Source organism: Falco punctatus (genome assembly GCF_963210335.1).
Source record: "Falco punctatus genome assembly, chromosome: 9".
NCBI lineage: Eukaryota > Metazoa > Chordata > Aves > Falconiformes > Falconidae > Falco > Falco punctatus.
Genome location: NC_137589.1, coordinates 44,442,619 through 44,456,300, shown reverse-complemented (window position 1 = coordinate 44,456,300; position 13,682 = coordinate 44,442,619). Strand labels below are relative to the sequence as shown.

The window sequence follows — 13,682 nt, the reverse complement described above, 5'->3', positions numbered from 1 at the left end:
CTAAATTAAAAGCAGAAAACATCTACCCACCAACAAAAACTTCCTTCTGTCATCACCATTGCTAGCAGCATTTTCACATAACTACCCCAAGAACTACCTCTTCCCTCCACCTTCAGCCCCTCTTCCACGACAACAAAACCCAACCCACATTGCAGAGGGAACAACATTCAAAAGGCAACACTTTCAAATGTCAAAAAGCCATGAAAAAGATTGACATAATTTTAAGAGGACAAAGGCAGCTTTGATAGGTGATCAGACAGCCAAGGACCCAGAGAAAGTTACTTAGAATTAATCAACTCCTGATCCCCAAAGGCTTTAATGTCCTGAAGGAGAATTTTTTAAGAGGAAATAAAAGGGGTTTTGTTATTTTGTTTATCCATATAATTACCACTCAAGACAGGACTGTTGTGACATCTAATGTTTGCAAATGAGCTGTATATAATCTTACTCTCTGAAAACCAGAAAGTGCACAAGGAAGCAGCACATAATTAAGTGGGTTTCAGAAAGAGACACGACGTGCCTTTAAATTAGGAAAGCCTAGCTACTGTAACCTCAGATCAGTCACTTTCAGCAATCCCAAACTGGAACAGTGGTCAGAAAGTAGTGGCTCTCCATCCTCACACAAACCTGGTTTAAATTGAATCCTAACTCCAGCATCATTCTGAATCTTTTTGATCATTTCTCCATTTCTTCCTATCACAATTCCAACAGCAAACCTGGGCACAGAGACCTGATGGGAAAGGCAAAGCAGTATGAAAGCTCAGAGAACTAGACTGAATTACTCTGATTTTACAAGGAGATGCTCGTAACTATGAAGGCAGGCCATGTTAGGCAGCTCCGGGCTACAGAACCATGTTGCTGAAGAAAAACAAACACGTGGCCACAAATTCCTTCCCCACTAAATGAACTCTGCACTACAAGAATGCAGCTTAAAAAGACAATTAGAAAAGCGCCACCTGGGAGTCCACAAGAACTCCTCTTCTTTGCAGCCAGACTCATTCTTCTGGCAAAAGAACACAACGCATTTAAAAATGAGCTTTACAAGTTACATGTGCAATTTGATGACTTCCACCCACTGCCCATCCCACAGGGAGGTTAGCAGAGTACTTGTGAAGAAGACATACCTCTATGCTGCCTCCTCCCATTCTAGAACTGAAATCATTGCGTACGCCTCGGAAGTCTGCCTGATCTTTCTCTCGGATGATCTCCAGTACCATTTCCCTTGCTTGCTACATGGGGAAAGAAGTTACAGTTAGCTTAAAATTATTCTGCTTGCCATCTTGGTGTCAGGGCCTCAACAGTGGCTAATGGTCAGGCTTCAGACAAAGCGATCTCCATCTGCTTAATGGGAGCAGCATTCTGATTTAGAATTTCTTCTACCACAGTCAATGGAGATCTGTTCTTGATGACATCTTCCATGTCTGACAAAACCTGTCAAGTGCACAAGGTGGCAGCTTCTTGTGTGCAATTGCTTCCTTCAGTCTTTCAAAAGGGCCCTTTTAGCTTTTAAAATATCTTTGATTTTTTGGGGTTTGCTTTTAAAATTAAAGGAAGCAAAGGCCCTTTCCTACTGGATAGAACTGAAACCAGTATAGTAAGGTAGAAGCTGTGGTAGCATAACAGAGATCACATCCACTAACAGCTACAGAACACGTACAAAGGAGGCAGGTGGGCACTAGTGAGTTTTCTGACACTCAAAAACTTTTAAGCTCAAGTCTGCAGCAATCCAGCAAGACATTTTCTGAGATAAACGAATATTCTTTCTACCTACTTGCAGCCCTCAAGGCCATTCACAAACTTGCATGTAGCCCAGCTAGTAAAAAGTGTACCTTGGAAATAAGCCAACAATAGTCACCATTAAAAAAAGTCTACGTGTCAAAACCAAAGCCTTCTATACATTTCCAGCCAAGCTTTTGATATTTTGATTCTATTACCAAGTTTGAGGGACACTAGCGAGTCTGACTCCTTTCACATTTTTCCGTATTTTCCATAAGGAAACAAGACATTTCAGAGATGCCAAGACAAAAATAAGGGTAATGGAGAGAATTCATAGGGATCTGAGAGAGTTAAGAAAGCCTGCTGCAGCATCCAGAAAATCCCGCTGGGCTGCTTTTGGCTGGGAGAGTTAATTTTCTTTACAGTAGCTGGTATGGGGCTACATTTTGGATTTGTGCTGAAAACACCATTGATAACAGAAACATTTTTGTTATTGATGAGCAGTGCTTACATACCGTCAAGGCCTTTTCTGCTTCTGCCACCACTCCACCAGCGAGTAGGCTGGGGGTGCACAAGAAACTGGAAAGGGACACAGCCAGACAGCTGACCCCAGCTGACCAAAGGGATATTCCATAACATTAGATATCACGCTCAGCATACAAGGCTGGTGGAAGAAGGAGGAAGGGGGGGACGTTTGGAGTTACGGCATTTGTATTCCCAAGTAACAGTTACACATGATGAAGCCCTGCTTTGCCAGGGACAGCTGAACACCTGCCTGACGATGGGAAGCAGTGAGTTTGAATTCCTTGCTTTGCTTGTGCACACAGCAGACCATATATCTACTAAATAATCTTTATCTCAACCCACAATTTTTCTCACTTTTACTCTTCCGATTCCCCCCCCCCCCCATCTCACCGGGACAGGGAGTGAGCGAGCGGCTGCGTGGGGCATAGTTGCCAGCTGGGGTTAAACCATGACATCCACCAAACCCAAGGATTCATCAAGATTCTTAAGTGCTTTCTAAGCACGCTCAAAAATTTTAAGTGCCTCAAAGATCTTCCAGCCTATGCACTCTCCACGATTGCTTGGCATGATTTATATGGCATGGAAGATGTGACAACAGCAAATCCTGCAAGGCAGAAGAAGCCACCTGGGAAGTAGCAGCACTTAAAAGTAGCAAGACTGCTGTTAGACTCCTTTTTGCATGTATCTGTACCTCCACAGTAAGTATAAGAATTTGGAGAAAAAAAATTGAATCTAAAAACTCAGCTGCAATAAAAGGTTTAAAAAATACAACCCAAACATACTGTCCTTGAGCAACATTAACTGTAGCAGCAATTTATGATTAGGGAGATCCTGTGAAACAGAACTATTTTTATTAGAGACAGGAATGCTAAGCTAGATTTAAGTACTCAGCAAGATATGAAAAGCACTTGCTGAGAAGTGGAACATGCCACAGCTAAACTTTCATTAATTCAAGCACTCCCATCACGCTGCAATCTTCCAGTCTCCGGCTGATCATGGGTTTTTTGTTTTGAACCGCAGGTATAATCATATCTGTAGAACCCTGACACAAGGAGACTGAGGCACCAATGTTAAGCAAGCCCCTTGGTTTCAGGAGTTGTTGTGGGATTTATTTTTTTTTTTTAATTACCTGCGTCAATTGGCTGTCTGAGATAGTGACCTTTCCACAAAACTTTCTCAAAGGTGTGATTTAGTCACTAAGAACTCATTTGTTCAAGTAACATAGAGCTTTGATTTTTGCTACACAGACTGGAAAGCGTTTCAAAGCTACTTTCTCCAACCCTCCTCTCCCTCAGCTCTTCTACCCATGTCTAATATTTATGTGGAGTGAGAGCTTGATGATCTTAAAGGTCTTTCCCAACTTAAGGGATTCTATGATTCTAGGTTACCTTGTAAACAAGCCAACACTTGCTAGCATGGTGTTTTAACTGGCTCTACTCAAACTTCATCAACCTTAGAGTACAAACAAAACCTGCAAGGATCATTACGTTTAGACTTGGATTTGACTCCATTAGATGCTCAGAAATACACTAAAGTTTGAATTTCTCCTCAGTTCTTGGGCCAACTGCTTACTTTTATTACATACCTGCACTTTAAATGCATCTCCAGTAATACGGAGAGGTTTATCTGCTCCAGTAGGCAATGGACCGTCTTGGATCATAATCATTTTCACACCTGTTCGCTCCTGAAGAAAAAGCACAGAGCACTTTGCTAAGCAGAGTCCCTGAGACAAGGGACTATACTTTGGTTACTAAACATTACGTAGGTCAAATCAGCAGCTTTACAGAATGCTACTTTGGCTCTTCACGGTAGTTATAGCACAAATTCAGTAACAGTCCTACAGTGTAAAGGACTGCCAGAAGTATGCTGCTCCTGAAGTTCTCAAATAGCTGAATCCCTTGCAAAGAGAACCCCTCCATCTCAACTACTGATTTTTCATCCCTTTCCAAAATCTGTAGCTGTCTGCGTATAAATGTTAAGTGACCAGCCTTAAAACTATTGGATGACAGAGGCCTAATCAGGGCACTCAAAAACCCAGTATTTTTGACCTAGGTGGTTTTCTGAAACTCTCTATCCTTTAAAAAACTTTTACCAGATGGAGGAATAAAGAATGTCTAGGAACATAAGATTTACACATGACACAACACTTTCAATTGGAAAGGGGTGGGATGAGGAAAAAAAAAAGATGACACACGCCAGCTTTATCACAGACCAGCAACAGAAGGGAAGCACAGCACTCTACAACAGCATGGCTGGCATTAAAAACTATTGCAGCAGCGGACTAGACATAGCCTTTTCTTGGGTACGAGGATCCCCTCCTAAACAGCACGCACCAAATGTTATCTAAAGCACATGAGTTTCTTTCACAGTTCTGGCAAAACTCCACTACATGTGTAGCTGGGGCCAAACTGATTTTGTTTGTAACACAAGATTAGATTTGAGTCCAGCTCTCCGAAGGCAGAAGAATAGTCCCTGCTGTAGAAGGTTAGAGCATTTAAGGCTCTCCATTTCAGCACGCTCTCGTTGATCTAGAGAAGCTGTAGTAAGGAAGAGAGCCCTAAAGTAAATGCATCTTGCGCACCTGCAACTGTTTTATTGTTTCACCTCCTTTGCCGATGACTAGACCCACTTTGGATGCCGGGATCAAAATCTCCTGAATCGTACTGTTGCCATCAACATCGTTGTGAAAACCAGGTCCGTTCCGACAGCGATCTACAATCTGCCCCAGTAGCCGTTTTGCTTGTCTTTGGAAAAGAATTGAGGGAAACAACCATTAGACAACATTGTTCCATGTGACCAGGAACCATCGGAATGGGAAGCGATCGGGGATAGGAGAAATAGTGAAAAGATGGAGGAAATCATAGTTAGCACAATGTTTGCTTTTTTTTTTTTTTTTTTTTTTAACTCTGTGATGCATGTTTTCCCCTATCATGACTATTTATAAGCAGTATGATTTTGAAAGGGGAAGAGAAAAGGAAGAGCAGCAGCATGCTCTGACTTTTTTGGAAGTTAAGGATTATAGTTGAGCTAAAGCATTTAGGGTGTTTATTTCAAATGAAGATGCTCTAAGTTCTAAACTTTTCTAAAACATATATACAACATTTGTTAAAACTCAAGCTCTGTTCTCCTTCTTGGTCAAGACAAAAACCACACACTGCTCTGATACTAACACAGCACACTGGTTCACCCCTCTCTGATCAGTCATAGGCAGCTGCCTTGCTCTTCTCTGCCTGCTCTTCCCAGCAGCACCAGAACACTGTTCTAACACAGCCTCTGCCCCAAGCAGTAGGTGCTGAAGCTACACCGTGAAGTGAGGCAAGGATACTGCAGCAGCAACCAGTGAAAGACTGGGTTCTTCTACTCCTGGTGAGAAGAGATACACAAAGAAGCATTTGGGAAATTAAAAATCCCTTCTCTGAAATCTTTAGCATGTCAGAGGTAACTGACACAGTTTCCCTTCATCTTTGAAGACTCCTAGTACCAACACATCCACTTCCTGTCCTTCTCCCACAACCCTTCTAAAGCTAGGTAGAAGAAAGTCACGGGTTCCCCATTTGGTCTAAAGCAGCATCTTCCCCTCTTCTCCACTTTGTAACAAGCCATACCAGGCACCCTAGGATGACTGTCTTCTCTCTGGCAACTTGAAGAAAATGGTACAAAGTCATCCCTCGCAAGCAGACATTCACCCAAGACAGCTCAGGGGGTGGTGAATCTGAGGCTGCACACAGATCACAGCACTGCTTTCTCTTGACTTTCTCACAAAACAAGGCAAAAGGTGGAATTTCTGGAAGCCCACTTCAAATATTCCGGAAGAGTCTTCAGAGGTTTTTTTTCATCTACCTTCATATTTTGCATAAAGTTCTTTTAGTGACAATATAGAGACTACAACAGTTAATACACAGCGCATGTCAGGTGAGAAGGGATCATATGGAAATTAACCCCATTAGTTTGCCACCGAATAGAAATAATGGAAACGCTCCTCACAAAACCCTTCACAAAGAAGCCTGATGTCTAGATTAGTTTCCTTACTTTATTTTCTTTTTCTACAAGTAGCCTGAAGAAGTAGTTCAACTAACCAATTTGGCAAGAATTTTAGCACAGAAGTAAATTAAATTTTGCCTAATTCTATGTCCTCAACACCTTGTTCTGCTTCACAAACTGAGTACTCTCACTTTTCCTTTAATTTATTCATGTGTTATTTAAAGACAGCCTTGGACACAACTACATTTAACTGCTTATTTCAAAACCATGAAATCTTAGCTATACCTCTCCCCAATTTTCCCCCAACTACACCTCATCAGGCATCCCAGCTTTTTAGTATTTTGGTCTTGTTCTGAAATACCCTTTGCTAAAGGGGGAAAAGCACTTCAATATCAGCAAGAATACACTGCCTGCCCTACAATGTGAGCTTGCCAATTATATTTATTCTGGCTCACTGCTTGCAGCATTATGGTAGAATAGGGAGATTTAAGTAACCTTAGATCTCTTAGGAACGGAAGAATGATGAGTGCCTTCTCTTTAGAGAGACAGTCTTTGCGCCCATGTATTTTCACTATCAAATGCAACTCAAAGATTTCCAGATGGATTTTAAAAAACCCACCTACCCAAAGGCTGGGGAGAGAAAGAGCAGCTCCATATGTTAAGTGTGTTCCTGTAAGCCTGAGGATCCTGGATCCAGTTCCAGCAGGAGGTCCTCAACTGGTTTGTGAGAGTCTCAAACTCAGCTCCTGGGAAGGGGGAGGGAGGAAACACTGTCCCTAAAGTTTCTATAGGTCTAAAGAGTAGAAACCCTGCTGGCTGGCCACGTGTCTGTACCATGCAGGGATCAGAATTCAAGACTTTGGTTCAGTCCTTTGCTTCTTGTTGGCAGCGATGCAGAGGCAAGCACACCTATGGCCCTCATGCTGCTCTGCAACAACACCAACACCTCCAGATTATTCTGGAGTGGCACCAACAGGCTTTGGAGGCCTCATGCAGCCCTTCTTCAGCTGGAAGGATGGTCATCTCAATAGTAGGGAAGCAAAGGGGAGAAGAGAAGTGCCCTTCAGCAGCTTAGCTCAGTATCCTGGAAAGCTGCAGTTAGAAAACTGCACCCTAGGTGCCCTAAGAGCAACCTTGCCCTGCGGAGGGGAATTCCACGGAAATTTCTGCAGAGGGTTCAAACTGCAACTGGAAAAAAGCCTTTGAGGTGCACAGTTTAAAGCATCAGACCAAGAGGTTCTATGCTCCAGAGACCCTCAAGTTTCTCTAGGCCAACATTTGCTAGTGTGGCTAACCAAGTAGCACCACTGACAGAGCACAGCATTAGGGAGAAGAAAGAGAAGGAGAAAGGAGAGAAATGTAATTGGAACTCACTCAATGCTCTCTGGTGTCCCAGTGAGTACACAGGGCCTCTCGGGCATCCCACCGCTGTCTACAAAGGAAACAAGAAGGAAACTTTTAACACATGGAATTAAAAAAATAGCAGCTGTTTCAGTAATTACCAGGCACTATTAATGAAGCACCACCCTCCCTTGCACACACAGCATGCTAATGAATTCAAATACATCCAGGGCCAATGTATTTTAAATTATTTGCTGGATATCTGCATTCTTTTAAAGTCTTTCCCACCAGTCAAAGGGAAGGGTAAGAACTTAGATTACAATTTCCTGTAGTAGTCCTCCCCAAAGCAAACAGGTACCAGCACAGAACAAATAGATGGTCCCATTTTTTCAATGCAAGGCAAGCTGTATGTACAAATAGCTGCTGCCACCCTCCTGAAATGTCTCCTGCCAGGAGCTGCAACTGACCAGACTAATCTGAGGCAAACCACAGAGCTGAGCAAAGTGGTACCACCAGGAGACAGCTCCACAGCTGCGATTTCAGGTCTAAGTGCGACATGGATTGCCCACTGTACCCATCCACTGGTTAAAGACAGTTCCTTAAATGTTTCACTCCCCAAACCACCTGACAAACCTGTTTTCTGTGCTAGTCGGGAGGTCAGTCCCACAGAGTCTCTCCCATGCATGTTAGCCTAGTACATACCAGTTCTTAATGGTGATAACATGCCATGAGCATGGCAAGGCACCAGATCTAATGGACACAACATCCTTCAACATTAAAACCTGTTCGTCTGCCACACAAAGAGGCTCTTACCTGGAGCAATTTGAATTTTGCAGCCAGACTCTGCCTGAATCCGTGAGATCTGTTCTCCTCCCCTGCCGATTACTGAAATGAATTCAACAAGCATCAGAACATACCATTTTTCCAAGCAACTGCAGAGCACCTTCCCCCTTTCACTCTGCTGCAGCTATCTATAAAGGGACAGTTTGACTCCAGGACTGCAGAAGAGGCATCCACAGCATGACCAAATCTATCATAGCAGAAGAACATTAAAATCCTGCTGAAAATTATTCTTTTTGCCCTTTTTTTTTTTTTGCTTTCACAAAACAAAACAAAAAAGCCTGTCTTGCACTGGCATGGAAATACACAGTATGTAAGAAATAAGGCACCAGTTTGAGTGCTGCTGGAAGAGTCATTAAAGTCTATCTTATTCAGCCTGAACCGATAAACCAGTTATTTGGGGTACTAAAAAAGGCAAAGACTTATTTCTTTAAAATTCGTATTTTACTGCCTCTTTTCAATGGACATGCTATTTGGCTGGCCTGTACTCAGACAGAACTGCTACATACTGTTCAACCTTCAGTGAAAACAAATACCCATCTCCTTTAACTCTTGGAGTCGGCACATTGCTGTTTCACAATGAGACATACAGAGGAGAGAATGTGCCAATCAGACTGCAAAAGAGCAAAACGGTCAAGTCAAACAGGAATGCCTGGCTCAGGATGCTCCCACAGAAGCATCTCTCAGCTGTGGGTTTGCCACCCTCCTGCACCTGTCTGTCCCTGAACCAGGATTTGATTTAACACTGAGATGATGCACCAACAGAGCACGCAAGCTGTCCTCTCCCAGAACTACCACATCCCTCCAGTGTTCCCTCACAGTACCAGGACTGATAAATTAAGAGGTCTGGCAGAAGTGTGAGCATTTCCTTTACAGGAATTTGTGTTACAGTTTTATAGTCGAGCACATTCTTATATACAGGACAAAACTTCACGTGCCATTGTGAAAACATTCACAGGTAATTATCATGGCCTGTTACGTTCCTTTTTACTCTCTCTATATCAAATTGGAAGAGCTACACTGGCATCTAACAGTGGAAGAGTCTATGCAATCACTGTAGTAACACATCAGCAGGAGGTGCCGTTGAAAGGAAGGGTAATGATCATCAAGAGGAAGACAGAAATTAGGATCAAGCTTGAAAGGGAACAGTATTCGGAATGCAAATCTAGGAAAAATTCTCATCTGAGCAATGCATGCTGGTTGCATTTCCCTGCAGCAAACACATGAGAAATTTAACATTCTGTTTAACTTGCCTTCAGTCAACTCATTTTAACATTTAAATGTTGTTTTCCTCCCTCGACTCTCACAGTTTTGCATACTCAAAGGAAGTAACATGTTTCAGTGAGGGGGAAATAAACAAGTCAGAAGTGAATTTATGTACTATGCTAGTTGGAATTTAAAGAAGTGAATCACTAAAACTCAGAAACTTGTACCACACAGTCTTGTTCTTATTACTGGGACACCAAGCTTTTCCATGCAGTTTGCACCTGGATTTTAAACACAGATCATCTGGTCCCCATGAAGACAGCATTAGACAAGGCTTATCCAAGGCCAGTAAGTACAAAAACTCGCAAGCACGTCAGAATAAACTGCAATCCTGCACAGAAAACACATCAAGAAACATCAAAAGCATCCAAAGTACTTACTAAATCCAACCATTTTATCAGGCACTTTGAACTCTTCTGTTATTACAGCCCTACAAAAAAAAAAAAAAAAAAGAGAAGAAAAAAATTGAATAGTCATCACAAAGAACAACTTGGAAGACAAGTATGTCTGTGCCGTGGAAACCAGGCAGAGCATAAGGCTTTTGCACACACAAGTAAACTCCACATCACAGTCCAAGTCATTTGTTTTGGAAGGGACCTCTCGTGGTCACTTAATCTCTCCTGTGCTGGATAAATTTCCAATCTACTCTCCACTATCTTCAGTGGAGCTGATGTAAGAACCTCTTTGTCATTCTTGCTCCAGACAGATTTAACAGAATAACAGCAATGTTTCTTTAACGTTTAGCCTAGATCTTCCAAGCCAGTCTCTGCCTACTACTTTTGGATACGCTCTTGCCAAGAGACACTAACCAAAGCCAAACCTGACAGGAATGCTCCCTCTAATATTTGCAAATCTATTTTTTTTTTTGCCTCCTTGTCCTTACCATTCTTTTCCTTGGAAATTATAAAAGCTGTCTTCAATTATGCTTTGAATTCATGTTATCTTGAGAATTCTGTATCTACTGCTCTTCAGACTTTTTCAGTGTGTGTCTGCCTTGAAATACAGCACCCAAAGCAATTTCCTAAGACCTGACCATAGTCAAGTAGAAAGGAATTAACTTTGGTTGGTTTTCTGCTTACCCATTTCTGTATTGAGAACACCACAATGAATACGGAATTTGCATATATGCATTATATACAATTTGTTCAGCAATCTCAAAAGCAACAAAATGCCTGTACAGGAAGTTCAATGCAGGTTTTGTGGTGAGATACTAAAATTTTTCCATTTTTTTGCTTTAGATCAGTTAGGGAAGGTGTAAAATACCCACTAGACTTCACCAGCTAAGCTGCACATAAAGCACTCTCCACTGTCCTGAGGCTCACTAGTGATGCAAAACCAAACAGTGCCACCCATACCTACAACAGAACAGACTCACTTGCTACAGGGAGGTTCAGAATTACAGTTGTTTTAACCTGCAATAAACCCAGCCTGTTGCCAAAACGTCCTATCTTGCACCATTTGTTAACCACCTTGGGTTGGACAAACTGTTGCAGCTGGACAATGAAGCTAACCTAGCAGAAAATCAACCACCAAAACCCAAGAGAAACTAATTCAGGCTTTTCAGCCTAACCAAACTCCCTGCATGATCATCACTCCTGGCACAAGAGAGGTGGCAGGCAGCCGCAGAGGAGACAAGTCTGCTCACCCCTTTCTGTGCTGCCCTAGCTGGATATTAGCTGTAACCCAACCATTAAAACCTGAAGGTTCTACGGTCTTCATGTATATCGCTTGTCCTTTGCTGAGGCCCCCAACGGACAGCTGGTTATGATGGAAATGCACTACTATTAGCCTGAAGGTGAATCCAGCTTTAGAAATGCTCTCCCCTTCCTACTCAAAACAAGACAGACAACTCCTTAAGACTGGGTTTCAAGAAAACCTGAGACTTTTACTTCTATATTAACGCTAAGACATGCTGTATGACAACTCATACTTGCTTCAGTCTCCCAAAACCACCTTTGACAAAGGAGTCCTCCCAGGTCATATTATATCAACAAAACTAAATAATAATCATCATCATCTACTTTCCCATTCAACACTTCTTTTTTCAAAATGCCAGAGCTTCTTTTACTTTTTCTTTCTTCCTCTCTACCAGGGCAGCGGAAGGGAAATGAGAGAGAATTTATTCTTCTCTGTCCTGCAGATTTACAATGAAATCCAAATTTCAAATCAACTCTTCTTTCTTCATCACAACAAACAACCTTAAAGGCTTAGCAGAAACGCCAGCCTGGAGAAAATCCAAGCCGACAGTTTCTCCACATTCTCAACCTCTGACTTCCTAACACTACTACAGATGGTGGATCAATAAACAATTAGAATTGATCAATAAATAATAAAACATAACCCACTGCTTACCTTTGATGTACCAGGGCCCCTAACTGGTTACCTACTGTGGCAGAGAGAGAAAAAAGGGAAAAAAATCAAAGCATTAGCACGGATAAACTAACTTCATCCCTACAGAAAAAGAGTTCTTACCATTTCATCAAAAAAGAAAGAAAAGCAAAACAGTAATTTAGGTTCAGTGGCTGAAATGAATGCATTATGTGGTACAAAACAGGAGGGGATTTCTTGATCAACACACACCATAACCCAGTGTCCAGCTGAACACAGGATAGGGAATTGATCTGCGTCTCCCCATGCTGAGAGTTATGGGAGAAAATCCTGCCTGCCCAAATCCAAATCCCTGCAACTAACCTCCCCTCCTCCCAAATTAATCCCAAAGTAGTAAAAAAAAAAAGAAATAATAAAAAAAAAAGAGGGCGGGGGGGGGAGAGAGAGAGAAATTTTAAGCAGACTGGTATGTATTAAAAAAACCCAAAATAAAAGCTGAGCATACTCAGATTTAGTCTAGGCAAAAAGCATTAAAGACCGCTTGCACATACTTCTCTCTGTCTCTCTTATCTGTGCTCCATGGAGCCCACTTACACGGAGACCTGTTAAAGGAATAGGTCTGTTAAGTAACCTTGCGGCACCCAAACAGTATTTTTTAAAAAAACGCAACACATTTTACTGAATGCACACATTCCAGGCATATCTGTGATGTTAGCTGGTGGTCCATTTATGATTAGCAGCAGTTATCTCCCCATCTGACAACTCTCAAACAGATTTCTCCCCCCTCCCTCCCACCCCCAACAGATTAGATCTTTCTTCAAAACGTTAATGGGGAAAATATCATTAGACCAACTCATGCAAAGTGGGAACACATGCCCTGCTGGGCTTCCTACTGGACTTTGCCTGCAGCAAACCAGCTAAAAACCAGACCATTTGGTCCTAACAACCAGTTGAAAGATTATATTGCATGCCTGGAGGGCACAAGTAGCAAAACAAATGAAACCGGCCAACATGTGAGCTGTGATAATAAAGATGCTGTTTCAAACTACCTTGCAGCAACCTGCACATTCTTTGACCTGAAAAAATTGGCAATCAGCTGGCAGGGTTAGAAAGCGGATGCATCCCACACTCTCTAGATCCGGTAGAAAAATGCATAAAGTTTGTGGCCAAACACTTTACTCAAATAAAATAGACTAAGAGAGTCAATACTGTATTTCTGCTGCAGGTCAATACCTTCATAACAGTTTGGGACCAAAATATTGACAGCGTATGTATTTTATTACTCTCCCCAGCTCAGTGGGAAGACAACTGCTGCGTTATTGACTCCATTAGATTTGTCTTTGCATATTCTCACGATGAATATAAAAAGATCTAATTTGATAACTATCAATACAGCAGCTGAAAAAGGTGGGTGATGTAATGGGGAGTATTTGCTTTACCTGATAAGCTACTACTGCAGAGCTGAGCTAATACCACCAAATTCAGGATCTCGCCATCTTGCCCCAGGCTGTGTTCTAAATATTTTTACTATATGAAACAGGTCTGGTGGCTATTGCTGGTAGTATGGGATTGCCCTTGCCACAGACCAGGCCACTCATTATTCCAAGATGCCAGAAAGAGTGGCCTTAACACTACAAGGCTGTATTTAAATATCCACTTTGCATTTCAATTCACCATAACAGCTC

At 42.1% G+C, this 13,682-nt stretch overlaps 1 protein-coding gene across 3 annotated transcripts in view; it reads right to left on the bottom strand.

Annotated features, from left to right (window-relative positions):
• Positions 1-13,682, bottom strand: part of FUBP3 (far upstream element binding protein 3) — a 41,441-nt gene that overhangs the window by 15,479 nt on the left and 12,280 nt on the right. For 2 of the 3 annotated variants that reach the window (XM_080402887.1, XM_080402889.1), the window contains exons 3-11: positions 12,549-12,599; positions 12,022-12,055; positions 10,050-10,099; positions 8,377-8,448; positions 7,597-7,654; positions 4,823-4,985; positions 3,827-3,925; positions 1,125-1,229; positions 628-730 (exon numbers count right to left, since the gene is read on the bottom strand). In XM_080402887.1, the coding sequence (XP_080259013.1) occupies positions 628-730; positions 1,125-1,229; positions 3,827-3,925; positions 4,823-4,985; positions 7,597-7,654; positions 8,377-8,448; positions 10,050-10,099; positions 12,022-12,055; positions 12,549-12,599 (735 nt within the window). The remainder of the gene's footprint in view (positions 1-627; positions 731-1,124; positions 1,230-3,826; positions 3,926-4,822; positions 4,986-7,596; positions 7,655-8,376; positions 8,449-10,049; positions 10,100-12,021; positions 12,056-12,548; positions 12,600-13,682) is intronic. The other variant, XM_080402888.1, reaches the window with a different exon arrangement.